This window comes from Daphnia pulicaria, chromosome 1, assembly GCF_021234035.1.
Source record: "Daphnia pulicaria isolate SC F1-1A chromosome 1, SC_F0-13Bv2, whole genome shotgun sequence".
Taxonomy (NCBI): Eukaryota; Metazoa; Arthropoda; class Branchiopoda; order Diplostraca; family Daphniidae; genus Daphnia; species Daphnia pulicaria.
In genome coordinates this window covers 12,118,896-12,134,563 of record NC_060913.1, presented here as the reverse complement: position 1 = coordinate 12,134,563, position 15,668 = coordinate 12,118,896, and the positions used below count along the sequence as shown (strand labels likewise).

General features: G+C 41.9%; 2 protein-coding genes across 2 annotated transcripts in view; one reads left to right on the top strand and one right to left on the bottom strand.

The window, feature by feature from the left end:
- Positions 1-15,182, bottom strand: part of LOC124333585 (solute carrier family 13 member 5-like) — a 34,096-nt gene extending 18,914 nt beyond the window's left edge. Inside the window, exons 1-2 of the mRNA XM_046788982.1 lie at positions 14,813-15,182; positions 14,567-14,709 (exon numbers count right to left, since the gene is read on the bottom strand). The gene's annotated coding sequence lies outside the window, so the exon portion shown is untranslated. The remainder of the gene's footprint in view (positions 1-14,566; positions 14,710-14,812) is intronic.
- On the top strand, positions 3,981-14,534 carry LOC124335416 (lachesin-like). The gene is made up of 12 exons (XM_046789131.1): positions 3,981-4,414; positions 9,734-9,843; positions 9,918-9,968; positions 10,052-10,159; positions 10,325-10,373; positions 10,858-11,013; positions 12,213-12,287; positions 12,388-12,441; positions 12,554-12,691; positions 12,757-13,002; positions 13,107-13,190; positions 13,272-14,534. The coding sequence occupies exons 1-12, from the start codon at positions 4,348-4,350 to the stop codon at positions 13,472-13,474; spliced, it is 1,341 nt and encodes a 446-aa protein (XP_046645087.1). The 5' UTR covers positions 3,981-4,347; the 3' UTR covers positions 13,475-14,534.
- Positions 15,183-15,668: the final 486 nt, after the last annotated feature.

Below are 15,668 nucleotides of genomic sequence, written 5' to 3'. Positions count from 1 at the left end.
GCTAGAAATTTTAGATATGCCGCGCAACGGCTGTTACAACCGCCGCAGTTCCTCTTCTTCTATCTTCTCCCGTGTCCTTAACTCTCACGATAATTGGAACTTTGTGTCTCTCGACGAGCGCGGCCTCTAATACAACATGGCCGATGCGCCATTCAGGACTGCAGCAGCGACACAGACACAACAGAAAAAAAAAAGAAAGAAAAAAATGAAGAAGAAGAAGAAGAAACACGGAATAATGACACACTGGAAAATAGTTGCGCACAGTGGAAACTGGAGCCCTACGTGTCAATCAATTTCGACTCGAACGCGTGTGCTGTAACGCCGTATCAATACGGGCGCGTATGAAAACCATTAAAGGAATTGGACTTGTCCAGCGCTCTTGTATATGTAACTATACACGGGGCGGCCGTCTATACATGTGACGAATGATAAGACGACGGAAAACGCTGCAGGTTTTCTTTTACCCGCTTTTACCGACCCTTCCAGATGGAAAGAAAAGAAACAAAAGAAAATTGTTTTTTTTTTTTCTGTTTACATTGACACTATTTTGCTGCTCTGTGACTGCATAGGCCCTTTTCAATATTCATGAGCCACGGCCATCTGCATTGAAACATCCAAGTCTATAGAGTCTTCTTCAGATGATATATACACACAGAGAGAGAGAGGACATTACATTAAACATTATGTGCGGTTGGTTGGCCGGCCGGGCCGGGCCGGCGTTCCGTCGAGAATAATTCGCCGACGGCCGTCTGTTTGATTCAATCATATCGCGCATTATTATCGTGAGGCAGAGCGCCCATTGCCGGCCGTGCCATTAAGAAAACTAGGGCCCCCCCATAGCCCTCTGCTGCTCGCAAGTCGCAGAGTGGGCAATTAAGTTGTTTCGGGCCGCTCCGAAACGCCTAGAGACGCCGACTTCTTAACTGGAGGCGACCGCTTCAGCCAACCGCGTCTTACATTCTCCTTGTTGCTGCTGCTCTACAGCTCTAGCTGCCGCGCTTTGTCATGCGATCCTCTACATTCGAGCTATTTCCCCCCTTAAATAAATAATATAATAAATGAAAAAAAAAAAATTATTTTTTCCCCCCTTTTCTTTTATTTTTGGGGGCTACAAATAAAAGATAAAGATCTGAGGGATAACATTTAATATAGATGCGTGTGTTTTCCACCCTTTTTTTTTTAGGGCCATTTGAACTTGGCGCCTCTTTTTTTAGACTTCTTCTTCTTCTTCTTTCGATCAATCATTCAGCTCAACAGAGCGCGATCTGCATTGCTTTTTCGTGTGGGAGGAATCTGGAAAATGCCAACGATTCACCCGCGTTTATTATTATTTCCTGTCGCCAGTTAATGTATCGATTACTTTTGAAAGACGCGCCTTAAAAGAAAATTTTTTTTAAAGAAGGAGAGACCTTGTCAAACGTATTTGGAAAATTTGATCAATGTCATGAATAAACACGTACGGAATGTATTCGTAAGAATAAAAAAAAAAAACGATTTATTAATTTACGACGCCGAATCACGGTTCCCCCAGCGCCAAAGTAATCCAATCTGGATATTTAGGAAAATTCCCGAAAATATTGACGAGCTGAGAGTTTTACGATTGAAAATGAAAACGCAGAGCAATTGGATCTTGTTGTTGTTGTTGTCGTTGCCGAGTTTGGCTTTTGGCTTTTATTCGGCATTATTAAACCAAGGTATAACTGTTGGTTACACGACCGCCAAGACTTACATAGAAAAGGGGGGGGGCGGCCAATCATGATTGAGTAAGGAGAGCTATGCACACACATCCGTCCGGTCCGCTTTGGATTTTAATCAAAAGGACGTCCGTCATGCAATGTCGTCAATGATCCAGCGCGTTTGAATCGTATAGTCAAACGTCAGACGATAATACGGTATAAATCGGGGAGTGAATATCAGACTTTCTCTCTCTCTGCGTTGTACATCGTAAAAGACTATAGCGCGGATATTTCCTCCACGTCACACAATCCGCCCGGAACATCTATACATAATACATGTGACGACTGCTGGGCCATGTCTCTCCTTCCCATCTTAATAATGCGACGAATCACAAGTTTTTGGCCCCCCCAAAAGTCCGCGCGACTCGGTTAATTAATGTCCATTTCTTGTAAAACCGCCCAGACGACGACTCTTCTCGTTTCTTTTTCTATTCAAAGTTTTGAATTCCCCGCGCAAAAAAAAAAAAAAAAAAAAAAAAAGAACTTTTCGCCTATAAGACAGAAAGAGGAGATTTGACGGGATAAATGTGCAGAATCTGCCAAAAGGATGAAGAAGAAGAAGATCCTGCGGGTGGTGGATGCGACTATACCCCCCACCACCGAGTCAAATGCCGGCAAAAAGGGACGCGCGGGCACCGCTAGCGCCCAGTCGAAGTACAAGAGAGTGGTGATTCATTAGTACGCGGGTACTATACAATTATCTAAGAAGGGGAGGGAGGACGACGATGCCGCTGACGATGCAGCAGCTTTACAAGAGGGGATCATAAGAGAAAGTTGATCCGCGTCTCCGAGATCCGCTTTTAAAAGGGCGGAGCAGCTGGAGAGATAAAGAAAAAAAAAACGGTTTGGAAACTTTTTAATTTAGAAGAAAATTTTGCGGAGGCGAAAGAGCGCGGGGAATTTGAAAAAACAAACGAAAAAAAAAAGAAGAAAAAGGAGACCGTAAGTTTCTTTTCTGTAATTCGATTGGAGAACTCGCCTTTTCTCCTCCGTTTCAATGATATGATGATTGACCGGACACACAAGTAAGGAGAGAGAGAAGGATCGATAAAAACACAAGAGCTCGGTGGCCCATTATTGTTCTTTAAACGCATCGGATGAACCGGTTATAGACACGGCGAGGGATGACAATGAGTCGCTTGATTGATGGACTTTTACTCCCAAACAAGAAGAGAGAGAAAGAAGACAAAAAGTTAATCCGATTATTCGCGTCAAAATTCGAGAGAAGAGATTGGAAAACTATAATCATTCTTCTTCTTCTTCTTCGGTTCATCTATAAAGCGATTACCGGTTGATGAAGACGCTTGTCTTCACTCTCGCCCAATCGACGTCGACACAACAATGACGGAATTTCTGAGCGCTCAAAAACTTCCGCCAAGTTTAATCTCTCCTCTTGTTTGAAAGAAGAAAAACTTTCCCCACACACACACACAGACAGACTGCCGGAATAATATGCATTTTCCTTCTTCTTTGCTATTTGTTGTATCACTCGATCCTCATATCCGGCGATGGAAAAAAAAGAGTTGCACTAAGAGAGAGAGAGAGAGAGAGATCCTGCCTGTGTGTATGTATACGTATAACCTTCCGCGCCATTAATGGATTTCCCTCCTGCGTACGCGGATGCAAGACAAACAGCTCAGCAGGAGGAGGAGAGGGTGCGAGGAACTTGTGCGAGTTTCTCGTGTTTCTCTCGCGCCCATTGCAAGTGAACCGCCGATCCGTAACCGTTTCACGGCTCACGCCTCCTCCTCTTTTTTTTCTTACTCTCCATCCCGTCTGTATGGATCACGATCGCTTCCGGCCGGAATTTTTTTTTTTTTTTTGTTTTATTTTAAGAAACTTGATATCTTTTTTCATTCTTCTTCTCCCTCCGTAGATAGATGATGATTTTCCATCTGATGTTTGTGCTCCCTTGCGGATTTCTCTCTCCCCCTCCCCACCCACTGAAAAGAGAAGGGGGGGAGATCGGTTTGTGTTCCAGGACATGAACCAATCCATCTTGATTCCTATCCCACTTCTTTCTCTTTCGGAGCTGCATGTTCCCCATCATCCAGTGACTCGATCTGAAAGGTAAGGCGATCTCCTCCCGCTCCATCCCTTCACGTACATACATATAGCAGGGGTCCCGTTTTTATTGGCTTTTATGTACCACCACCACCACCATCATCATCATATCTAATATCTCTCTGTGTGTGTGTGTGTGTGTGTGCGTACACGATCGGGAGAGAAAGGAAAATCCCGCGTGACTCTTCGGGCACAACACATTGGGCGACCGTGACAGCGCGCATAGGAGGAGCCAGTGTCTCCGTGTAAAAAGTCGACAGGAAGGAAGGAAGCAAGCAAGAAAGAAGGATATAGGGAGCGTGTGGCAAGAGGTTTATCGTCAGTCCGTCGCCAACCTCGACGCCGGCAACAGATCCCCCTTCCCCCGCCCTTCAAAAATAAAGATATCGACTATTTTTTTTTAAATTAATTATTTGACTCTTCACTTTTCTCCCAGTCGACAGTTTCCCTTTTGTAGACCATAAAAGACAATCAAGTGAGAGTTTGTTTTTCTAGACACTGGTGATCCATTTGATTATGAATTTGTGCTGAATTGGTTTTTCCCGCCATGAATTCCATTCGACTATTGGCGCTCGTTTGTTTCGTCACATGGCGGGCCGTTCAAACTGTCCAAGGTAAAAAATAAAAGAAAGTATCTTCATTTTTTAATTTTCGTCTAAATAAAAATTGCTGTTGAATTCCCAAACAAGTTGGGGGAAAATAGCGGAGTGCTAACTGGCTAGTGTGTGCCCATGTTTCGACTTTTCTAGTCTCTACTAGGGGAGGATTCGTAGAAATGGCAGTTTTGAATTATGATCGGCCTGGATTCTTTTATAGATATCTCTCTCTCGCTCTCTTTCTCCCTCTGCCCAGATCTATATAGAACTCCCTTTAGCGACGACAGGGTGTATAGATATACACACGGCCTTCTGCTGTTGCACTCCTCAGCCGAGCTCGACGTCGTGAATAATTGACGGCTTTGTCCCTCCAACCATTTCTTTCCCTCCTCTTTTATTTTATTTTTTTTTTAGCTCTAGACAAATCATCATCGCCGCCTTTATTTCAAAAGATATTTAACTCTAAACAGAGCGCGGATAACAACAAAAAAAAAAAAGTTTTTATTTTTTATTTTTATTTTATAGCTACGAAATACGGCCGTTTGATTCGATGATGGAGTGTATATCCCATAGCCCATAGCCGGAGTAGTATTGTGCAAGCACTACTACGTTCCTCGTTCCATTTGACACATTTTGCGATCGAAACGAAAAAAAAAAACAAAAAAATCATTTTGTTTTTTTCTTTTTACTTTTCCAGACGATATCGTAAAAATGTCTGAGAAAATGTTTTGACACGCTCGCATTATTACGTAGCTAGGAGCGTCTAGTATCAAATCTATTTTATTAGGCCTGTTGTATATTATAGGATCGTCCCCCCTTCTCTTTCCGCCATCACTTTGATCCGGGATACGATGGAGAGAGAAAAGGAGAGAGAGAGGAGGGAATCGAGCTTTGAATTTACGATCCCGCCGCTGCCGCCGACGACAAACACACAGCGCAAGAGCGTCTCTACACTAGACTAGTCCTCGGCCAATTATGACGACAAGAGTGAAAGACGTGATCCGCATAATCGAATTGGTAAAACATGGGAAAACAGGAGGGCCAGAGCAAAAGGACGGGATAGTTTACACGCCCATAAGAGGAGCAAAACTATCCGTCCTTTCTCTCTCTCTCTCTCTGTGCTCATTTATCCCGAAAACTTTGCTGCATCCCGTTAAACAAGAAGAAAAAAAATGAATCAAAGTTGATTCGATTGCGATAGAAAAAGAAAAAAAAAACAAAAAATTTCCCCGAGATTGAAATAAAAGATTCTCACGAAAATTTCAAACCGGCTGCTGTTCCTCATGCGCGCTCCTATAAACAATTCAAATGATTTGGCGAGTCCCCCTCATATATATCTAGTCCCGCGATCAGCTGTTCTTTTTTCCTAGAGAAACCCAACAGAAGAAAATAAAATAAAAAATGTTCCATCCAGTTTCCCCTTCGAAAAAAAAAATAAAATAAAAACTCCCAATGTCATTCCACTCTTTGAGAAATAAAAGAGACTTGAATATCGTACATGTTTTTCTCACACGGCAGCGCGTAGCGAGACGATTGTTTCTCCCTCCTTTTTTTTCAAATAACAAAAGCCGAAAAGCTCAATATCTATTTGGAAGAAGAAGAAGAAGAAATCAATTGTTACATTCGAACGAGTGCAAAAGGGAATAATCTCTTTTTATATATACAGACCCAACAATATTTTCCATCGACCCCCCTTCTATTGAATAATGTTTGACTATCACCCCCCCCCCTGAAGAAATACAAATAACTCTGCAGGCCCCTCGAAGCTCGAAAGTGAAGAAGTCTCTCCCCCAGAATAAGAAGAAGAGTATAGCACAGCAGTAGTAATATATATTGATGTATCGGGAGTAGCTAGATATAGTGTTTGCGCGTCAAGTGGTCGAGCACTATATCCACACCCCAGACTGGAAATAGGATGGCCCTCTCTCTGTGTGATGATGGGATACAGGATGGAGAGATCCTGTATCTCTCTAGCCTCGTCAGCTCGAAAAAGCTGAGAGTGTTTGGGCTCCGATTGACGACCGGGATAGACACAAAAAGCAGCAGGCAGGTCCTCCCTCTCTCTCTCACTACACCCATTTATGCGTCTATCTTTATATACTCTCTTAGCTTTGCTCTCGAGTTTTTTGTTTTATTTTATTATTATTATCACAAAAGAGATGGAGGAGAGTTTGTCAAGACGCAACATCTTTTTCTTTTCTTTTTTTTCTGGCCAGATAGCTTCACTATATACGTATACTATAGTATATATAACGTTTCTTTGCACACCGGAAACTTTTGGGGCCCCGGAAGTATATCTTAATACTTCCAAGTCAGCTTGGCGAAACAAAAAACAACAAAACAAAACAAGAAGTTCTGCTGGAAGACATTGGCTGTATAAACACACCGACGAGCCCCACGGGGTCCAACTGGGGGGAAAAAACAAAACGGGATGGGGGAGGATGAGATACTATACTCAATTGAATCCCGCGGGATTTTTCGTAATTTTTTTTTCTGTTGACGTTGAGATTGCCCCATGTTGTTGTTGTTGTACCTTTAGCAGCTCGACCTTATTGTTATTTGCTCTCTCTCTCTCTCTAGTGTACGAGAATGTAGTAGTTGTCTTTTTCTTTCTTCGTGATTTTCTTTCATTTCTGCTGCGAAAACATGTCGGCCAAATGACACACACGCCCGAAAACTTTTTCTTCTTTTTTTCAGATTTTTTATAGGCGAGAAGTACGTAAGAGAAAAAAGTTTTTACTCGGGCCAAAAAAACAAAAATCAGAATTTCTTCATCGTGAGTCCCTTGACGACGTATAGATAAACCTATACACGGGGCCGATAGATATTCGATTCAATACGCTCCCGCCCTTTTTTTCTTTCGAGATGATTTGACGACAATTCAATTAACGTCGTTATGCCAACTTTTGTTTTATTTTCTTGTGTAAAACTTCCATGAGGTGGAGGAGGGGGTTAGTTTTGTCTCAAGCAAAAAGAGCTCGTTTATAATGACCGCATGATTATTACGATAGGGGGTACTGTACAAGTCCGGAAATCATCGATCAATCAACTGTATCATACATTATTACTGCACCGCTATACTAAGACTACTAGCACACCGGATTATTATTATTATATGACGCACAAAGCCAAACCTAACCCACCTCATGTGGTACGGTAATTGGGTTCCCGCGGTACTCCAAGGTGGAAAAACTTTATTCCGCGGACTCCTACATCGACGTCAGCGTCAAAAAAATAAAATAAAATAAGAGCAGCGCTAGACAAACAACGGGGGGCGAACACGAAACGCTCAAAACTAAACATGCGCAGACGTAAGAGAGACGACGGTGGGATGAGTTTGAGTGGTGAATGTGTCTAAGATTTCGCGACCGGGGAAAGAAGATTTACAAGACAACAATTTCTCATCTTTCACAAGCGGTGCCCTTATACAGTATGTTATCGAAACATCTGCGGGGGAGCAACGGGAAACTCGGTGGGTTTGAATGTCAGGACCCTGCGGTTCATCCGCCCTCACATTAGTGCGTCATCTATTTAACAGCTCCCGCTTACAAATAAGAAGTTAGTTGAGGTACTACTAATGATTACGACCGAACAAGATGGAATGCAAGAGCGAAAATTACGTGAGGTTCGAATTTCCCGCCCCTGAAGAAAACTGGATAGATTCAATTTCCTCAGTGGCATCCACCATTTTCCAGTCGGGATCGGACGCCATCCGGACCATTTGGGACAACACACACACACACCCATCCCCCTCTAGCAAAGGATATCGCTTCTTAACGTCCACTACGTGTTCAATGTCTCGAAAACGGGGACGGACAGAGTGTCGGGTGGAGAAAACAGCCCCGGAGCATCCAAAGAGCATCTATATATCAAGTTATTTACCTCGATTAAGTATTCCGATCTCGTCGCCAACCACAATTCTCCGCCAGGGAATTATTATTCTCTCAGAGAGATAATTCATCGAACGAGAGATGTGTAGTAAATGGCCGATAATGATCAGTTAACATCAATTTAAAGATTCTGAGAGAGAGAAAAAAAAAACCCAAAAATAATTTGTTTTTCGAATTATTATTCGACAAGGATCAATAAATAAAAGGTTTTTATTTTTCGAGGGGGGTGTGATGTTTAAGCAGATTGCGACAAGCCGACTATATGTTTTGGTTTTTTAAGTGCCGGGCTAGGGATTTCCTACCCACACACAATATGTGGTGGGTGGAAAAATAAACCACAAGCAGCACACAAGAGGAGCTAGAAGAAGAAGAAAAAGCTATTGGATGGGCAGTCGAGATAATAAGAGACACCAGCCCTTTTATATTCTCTTCCTCTAGACATCTCAGATGTTTATCGCTGACCACCAAACCAACGCCCCAAAAGAGAAGATTGGACTATTGTTCTATCGTCTATTCGTGTTTTTTGTTTTTGTTTTTCTAACTCAAAAAAAAAAAAGATACGACAAACAACTGGCAATATGCAAATGCCCGTGTCAGTACATAATACTAGACGAAGAGCGTGAAAGAAGGAGGAGGAACAAAATTGGGTGCCGTACACATTTCCCTTTATTCCACACGGGCGCCCATTTTTCTCTTCCCAGCAAAAGAAGAAGACGAACTGGTTTAGTTGAACGTGTCAGCCAGCCTGGCATTGATCTCCGTTAGTATGGGATAGGAAAAATAAAAGGAGGGAAAATAATAATAAAAAAAAGGGTCCGGCGATTCAACATTGAAGAAAAGCATCGGTGGAGAAATATATAGAAAAACCATTTACCAAGAAAAAGAAGAAAAAGCGGAGGGACAAAAATGGCGAATAATAGAAAAGGGCTTGTATGTGTAATGACTTTTTCTCTTTTCTCTCTCTCTATGTACAGCCTTCTCTCTTTTGTGTCATATACCCGGCGTGTTAATATTGAAAAAGCAGCCGCACAAGGCCAACCGTCGAGGTAATGGCACACACATAGAGTGCTTCTTTTTTTCCTCGGAAAAATCAGTCACTATTCTTATTTTTGGGTGACCCTGTTTTCGTTTGCAAAAGATTAATATATATACACACACACACACACCCAAGGACGATCGGCGAAAAACTTTATTAGCCTGTCAATTAATATCCACTGGATAAATCAAAAGACCTTTTTGTCAGAAAAACAATTCAACAGTTTTTGGGGGGGGTTTTATTTTTCAAATAGCGCGCCCAATGTTTTAGCGATTTCTATTTTTCAAACGAAAAAGAAAAGAAAAAAGAGTTCCGTTTGATTCTTTGATTGGACAATAGAGAAGGACGGAATGGAGAAGTGATAAAAAAAAAACGGTAACGATTATGTGTTTGAACGACATTCTTTTAAAGCCTTCGGGATGATGACACCGTCGTTCGCCGAGAACGTGCCCAACATTACGGTCGTCGCCGGCAAGGACGTCGTTCTGCCCTGCATCGTCGACAATTTAGAACATTTCAAAGTAAGAAAAATCAAATAATCAAATGTTGTCTTGAATCAAGAATTTCCGCGCTAAATTCAAATATTCAAATCCAGGTGGCGTGGGTACGAGTCGACACTCAAACCATTTTAACAATTCATACCAAGGTAATAATTTCAATCATTTTCAATCAAATCAAATAAAAAAAAAAAAAAAGAAAAGAAAGTAAACTACGTCAAAAAATGATTAGGTAATCTCGCGCAATCCGAGAGTTGGCCTAGCCCAAAGTAGCAAACGTCACTGGTATTTACGACTGAAGAACGTGGAGCCGAGCGACCGCGGCTACTACATGTGTCAGGTACAGTATCTAAGTAGCCCACCGCCAAGTCTAAATGTATATCTATAACAGAGTATATATCTGTGGCTGGCCTGGGCTGCGCTGCGCTGCCTGGGCAGCTGACAGTATGTCATCAGAAAAGCTAATCAACTCTTTGATTTCCTACGCAACGACGCCGACGTTCAGATCAACACGGACCCGATGGAACACAGCAAAGGCTATCTGGAAGTCTTGGGTATGAAAAGACGTCCATCTCTTTTGAAAGCTCTCAACCCCCCACCCTCTCCTTATTCTATCCTTATACCACCCCCCACCCACAGCGCAGATTGATTTAGCTCCTCCCTGTGTGTCGTATAGTAGTCGGTGAGTCTAAACAAGACTCAAATTGATATACATACACACAATAAGCTAATCCAATCGCCGGCCAGAACATCCCAAGTCAAAAAACATTTATTTCCCTGGACACACACACACACACACAGAGAGTAGAGAGGAGAAATAAAAAGAAGAAAATCTCATTCCAGAGTCTAATCACATGTTCTCTCTTCTTCTTCTTCTTCTTCTTCTCGGCTTCCCCCCATTTGATTGTGATTTGTATTGCGGCGACGGCGCGCATCCCCATCCATCCATCAACATCTCGGCGTGCAACATACTGGGCGGCGGCGTCGACGGCGTCGGCCGGGGGGGATATATATATAACAACGCGGCAAACAAAACAGTGCCTCCTAATATCGTTGACAGCGGGACGACGGATGGGGTTGTGGCTCGCGAGGGATCCAATGTCAGTCTGTCTTGCCGGGCCACCGGTCACCCGGAACCCAACATCACCTGGAAACGGGAAGACGGCTCGGAATTCATCTACAACGGAGTTGCAGGTCAGTTTGATCCGATTTTTTATTCGCTAAATAAATCAAAATTTTGGGGGTGGGCGGGCTGGTCAACGGTGGCTGCTATCACCCATTCATCTTGATAAGACTAGGGCTCATCTTCTTTGACTTGATTTAAAACTGGTGGCGGGAAATTTAAAGTCAAGTGCGAGGTGTGTCTCTGTCGTACGTTCAAAAATAAGGTTCATCCAATTGCTTGCACACAGAGCCAGAGATGATTACCATGCATATATAAATATATATGTAAAGAGAGAGAGAGAGATATATCACGGGCCTATATTGAATCATCATCTGTTTGCCGACAGATGGTACAAACACACACACACAACTCGAGTGTGAGAGAGAAAAGTGCGGATTGGAAGGGGGACCATATTGCACAGTTTGTTGTGTTTGGGATAACTGGAAAATAAAGGGATTGTGTCGGTGGCAATGGCAGAAAAGGGGAGGCGAATACGAAAGTGGTTCCGCTGCTCCTGCTGTTCATTCAATGGTAATAATATTAATAATCTTTTCGACGAGAGAGAGAGAGAGAAAAGGAAGAAAAAAAAAAAAAAAACTAAAAAATCTGGCGCAACATGAGAAAGAGAGCGGGACGGAAGCTCAAGAGTTAGAACCAATTATCACGGCCCATTGATCAGTCCCGGGCCACTCAAAAAAAAAAGGAGAGCGAAAATGATGATCGTTTAATAATAATAATAAGAAGAAGAAAATAAAAACCCAGACCAACTACAAGAAAAGCGTTCAATACATATAACACACACAATACACGGAGGCAGTGCTTCGTGATGGTCCCCAGCCCCCATATAACAGATGATGTCGCGGTCAATCAAAGTCGTATTATCGATCTGTGTGATGTTCTACACACCATGTGCCACCCATCATTTATTTTATTTCCGCAACAGAGGGCTTCCGATTAAAAAAATAAACTTGTTACGTCATCTTTTAATCGTAAGCAAATGCGAGTGGAGGGTGCGCAGATTCAATTAACAAAAAAAAAATTTAAAAAAAATAAAAAACATATTAAAAAAAAAGATTCCTTTTAAAAATGGCGCTCCCAACTTCAGTTTCCGCAACTAAACTAATGAAGCCCTTAATGAAATCCAAATGTTTACTTATTTCCTATTTCTTTTCTTTTTTTTTCTTCTAACTTTTTTCTTTTCTCCTTTTGATATGCAATGACTTTGAAGTCTCGGCAGTCGAGAGCGAGGTGCTGCAATTGACCAAAGCCAGCCGGCTTCACATGGGCCCTTATCTTTGCATAGGTCTGAAAAGAAAAAATTCCAATTTGACGATTTTCGTTTTCAATAACAATAATTTTTTTTTTTTTAATTCAACGAAATTCGTTAATTGCCAATTAAACAGCGTCCAACGGCGTCCCACCCTCAGTGTCTCAAAGAATTCCGCTGAAAATTCAATGTAAGTTCAATCGAGTCATGAAATCGACCACTAGATGGCCGAGTGGCGCACCTTTCGAAAGTTGAAAATGTCGTGATTTTGTTTTACATTTTACGATCCATTTGCACGACAGTTCCGCCAATGTTATGGATCCCCAATCAACAAGAATTGGCCTACAACGGGCAGGACGTCGTTCTCGTGTGCCACATCGAAGCCTATCCGAAATCGATCAATTACTGGACGACGGCCAAAGGCGATATGATCATTTCAGGTATAAAACACAATGGGGAGACGAGGAGGAACTGACAAAACGAATGAGAATCTTTAAATGTGTAGGTGACAAGTACGAAGCGATTTCGTCGGACGATTCCTATCGCGTCTACATGAGACTCAAGATCCGCTCGGTCGGATTGGCCGATTTCGGGGCTTACAAATGCGTGGCCAAGAATTCACTCGGCGAAACGGACGGGACCATCAAACTCTACGAGATCCCCAATCCGCACACGACTTTCGGCATCACCACGACCACAACCTACAGGCAAACGACGACAGAACCGGCCATCCGACACGCCAAAAAGAAAGGTCACTATTGCAATATCAAATGCATTCAACAGGCCGCGAAATTCATTGCGCAATTCGTCACATTATTACCGAATACTTTTCAATTGTTTTCTGTAATTATTTAGAGCGGAAAAGAGCTAAACCGAATAAAGGGAATAGCAACAATTCGCCCGCCATTCAGAACGAAGTCACCGACGATAACAATCACGGTAATTTGTTTTGTTCAAAAATTAAAACGTAGAATGAAATTGAATTCATTTCAACGATCAAAAAAATTGAAAAAAAAAAAGGTGACGTAGTGGAAGATGAAGCTCCGCAACCAACGACCGGACCCACTTACTACGGAACTATCGACTCGCGGGAGCAGCCCAGCAGCTCGTTTGCAATGTCGACCTCGTTAAAATCGCGTCAATGTTGCGTCTCAAATATTCTCATGTGTTGCGTCGCTTATTGTTTCGTCGTTCATCAATTTATCGCAAGTTTCTCTGTATAAAAACAACAACCCAAAAAACTACAACCCAAAAAACATTTCCCTGTCGAAGAAGATGAAAGATGGTCACGAGTTCCTGTTTATATTATAAAATTATATACGATATATCATCCCTTCTCTCTCTCTCTCTTCTTTATTGCCCTTACGTAATTAATTAAAATTATCCGCCGCCATTTCGATAAGAAAAAAAAAACATTTCGTGAAACATTTCATTGTTTTTCATTCCCTTTTCATTGATCATTTTCTTTTTTGAATCAACGGACACGTTTGAAAAAGAAGAAAAACAAAACCAAAAAAAAAAACAATCATTTTGATGCTGCCAACCGAAATGTTTGTGTGTGAACAAATTCATGACGTAAAACAAAAACAAAAGGATCAACACGCCTTTTCTCAATTCGGTTTTCTTTTTTTGGGTGGTGGTGCTGGGTGGGGGGGAAGAAAAACTGAACAGGAAAATATCATCATCCGCCAGAACAAATAATTTTCTGTTGTTGTGTGTGTGTGTGTGTGTGTAATGTACATATTATAACTAATATATCATAGTGTGTGGGCTGCCATATCTCCATAAAACTCAATATATTCAAATGAACCTGAACTCTGAACCCCCCATCCTCGAAGGCCGTGCATCTACTGTACAATTACGTGTGCCTATCTCTGTTGCATTCACACACATATCCCACGTCGTACGCGGATGTTGGAGCTAAAGAATCAAAACTTAATGGAGGAGAAAGTGGACCAGGTGATGCAGCTTCTTGGGGAGATGATTGTTTGGGGAGTTCTGGGTCCGTCCCCAGCATCAGCCAAACAATAATGATTAGATAACTAGCGTGGACCATCACACCTTGCTGATTGCAGAACAGAAATATTACTACCCAACTGTTTTGTGTGTGTGTGGATGATTTGTTTCATCACGGTTGGTGGTCAAGAGAAAACCAGCAGAACAATATCAGGCGAAAGCATGAGAGCATCCTTTTCAAGACCATCACACACACAGCGGGGTGGAAAAAGAATCTTTTAAGGGCCTGCTGATTGGTGCACAAATGCTCTGAGGCAGTTTTTCGAAGAAATGATTGGATGTTATGAGTGTGAACTTACCAAGATTGGCTGCCAGGGGAAAGCTGCTGCATCTACTCGTATTTAGATGTAACCATCATCAGGGGGGTTTGTGATATTGCTCAGCTATTCCAACGTCCCAGGTCCATGAAAAGTTTGGCACTGCTCCAGAATGAAACCAGCAACTGGAACAAAAAACACAAAGCACCAAGAGATCAAATTTCATCCTTTCAAAAGAAAACAAAAGAAAAACGTGGCAATCGACATCAATCGGCAAAGTGGTTTTACCCATCAAAATCCGCAACTCCACGGCGCCATTTGTTGCCCCTTCAGATGGAACCGATAAATAGACTGTGTACGTATATAACTTTAACTGTTGTTTCCTTTATTTTTCACGACTGGCTTGTTTCAACACGCAGCAACACTAGATCAAACGTTATATGAACTCGTTCGTGATCTCTGCTGATGGGGGCAACGATAGGTTATTATATCAACGCTATAGTCTCGATGGCAAGACAAGATTTAAAGCTCATTTGCATTGTTTGCTTTGTTTAACGGTCGGTTGGAGCACGTGCAATTATTTACTATCGTCAGAGAGGAGATATTGGTTTACAAAAGACATTCAATCGCTTCGAAAATCGAAAACTGAAAACATTTGGTTGGCCATTTTTGCGGCGGTGCCACCTGTTGCTATTCTGTAATGAGCTCGAGGCGGCAATTTCGAATGAGCGATTGGGAATTTGAGATTCAATCAACCAACAAGACGGAAAAAAAAGAAAAATATCGATGAAGCTGTATCAATCTAATAAAAAATATTACATAAAAGAAAAAAGGGATCGGCTTTTCTGATGAGATTTTATGACGGGACCGGATAAGGTTGTGCGTAATCAAATGAGTCACAGTCCGTACGGTTACATTCACAAAATTCGGGACGACCTGATTCAGTGATATAATACCGTAAATTTCCAAAAGAAAATTTTTTTCTTTTTTCTTTTTAAGTGCCAGTAATATTTATGTCGACGAGTTTTTAAATGGGCCGTTTTCCATATTTGCCATCTAGTTGTAAACCGTAAAACTACACCAATTCAAAACGATATAAATCTTTCTCCTTCCTGGTCATCTTTATAATATTATTATATCCCCC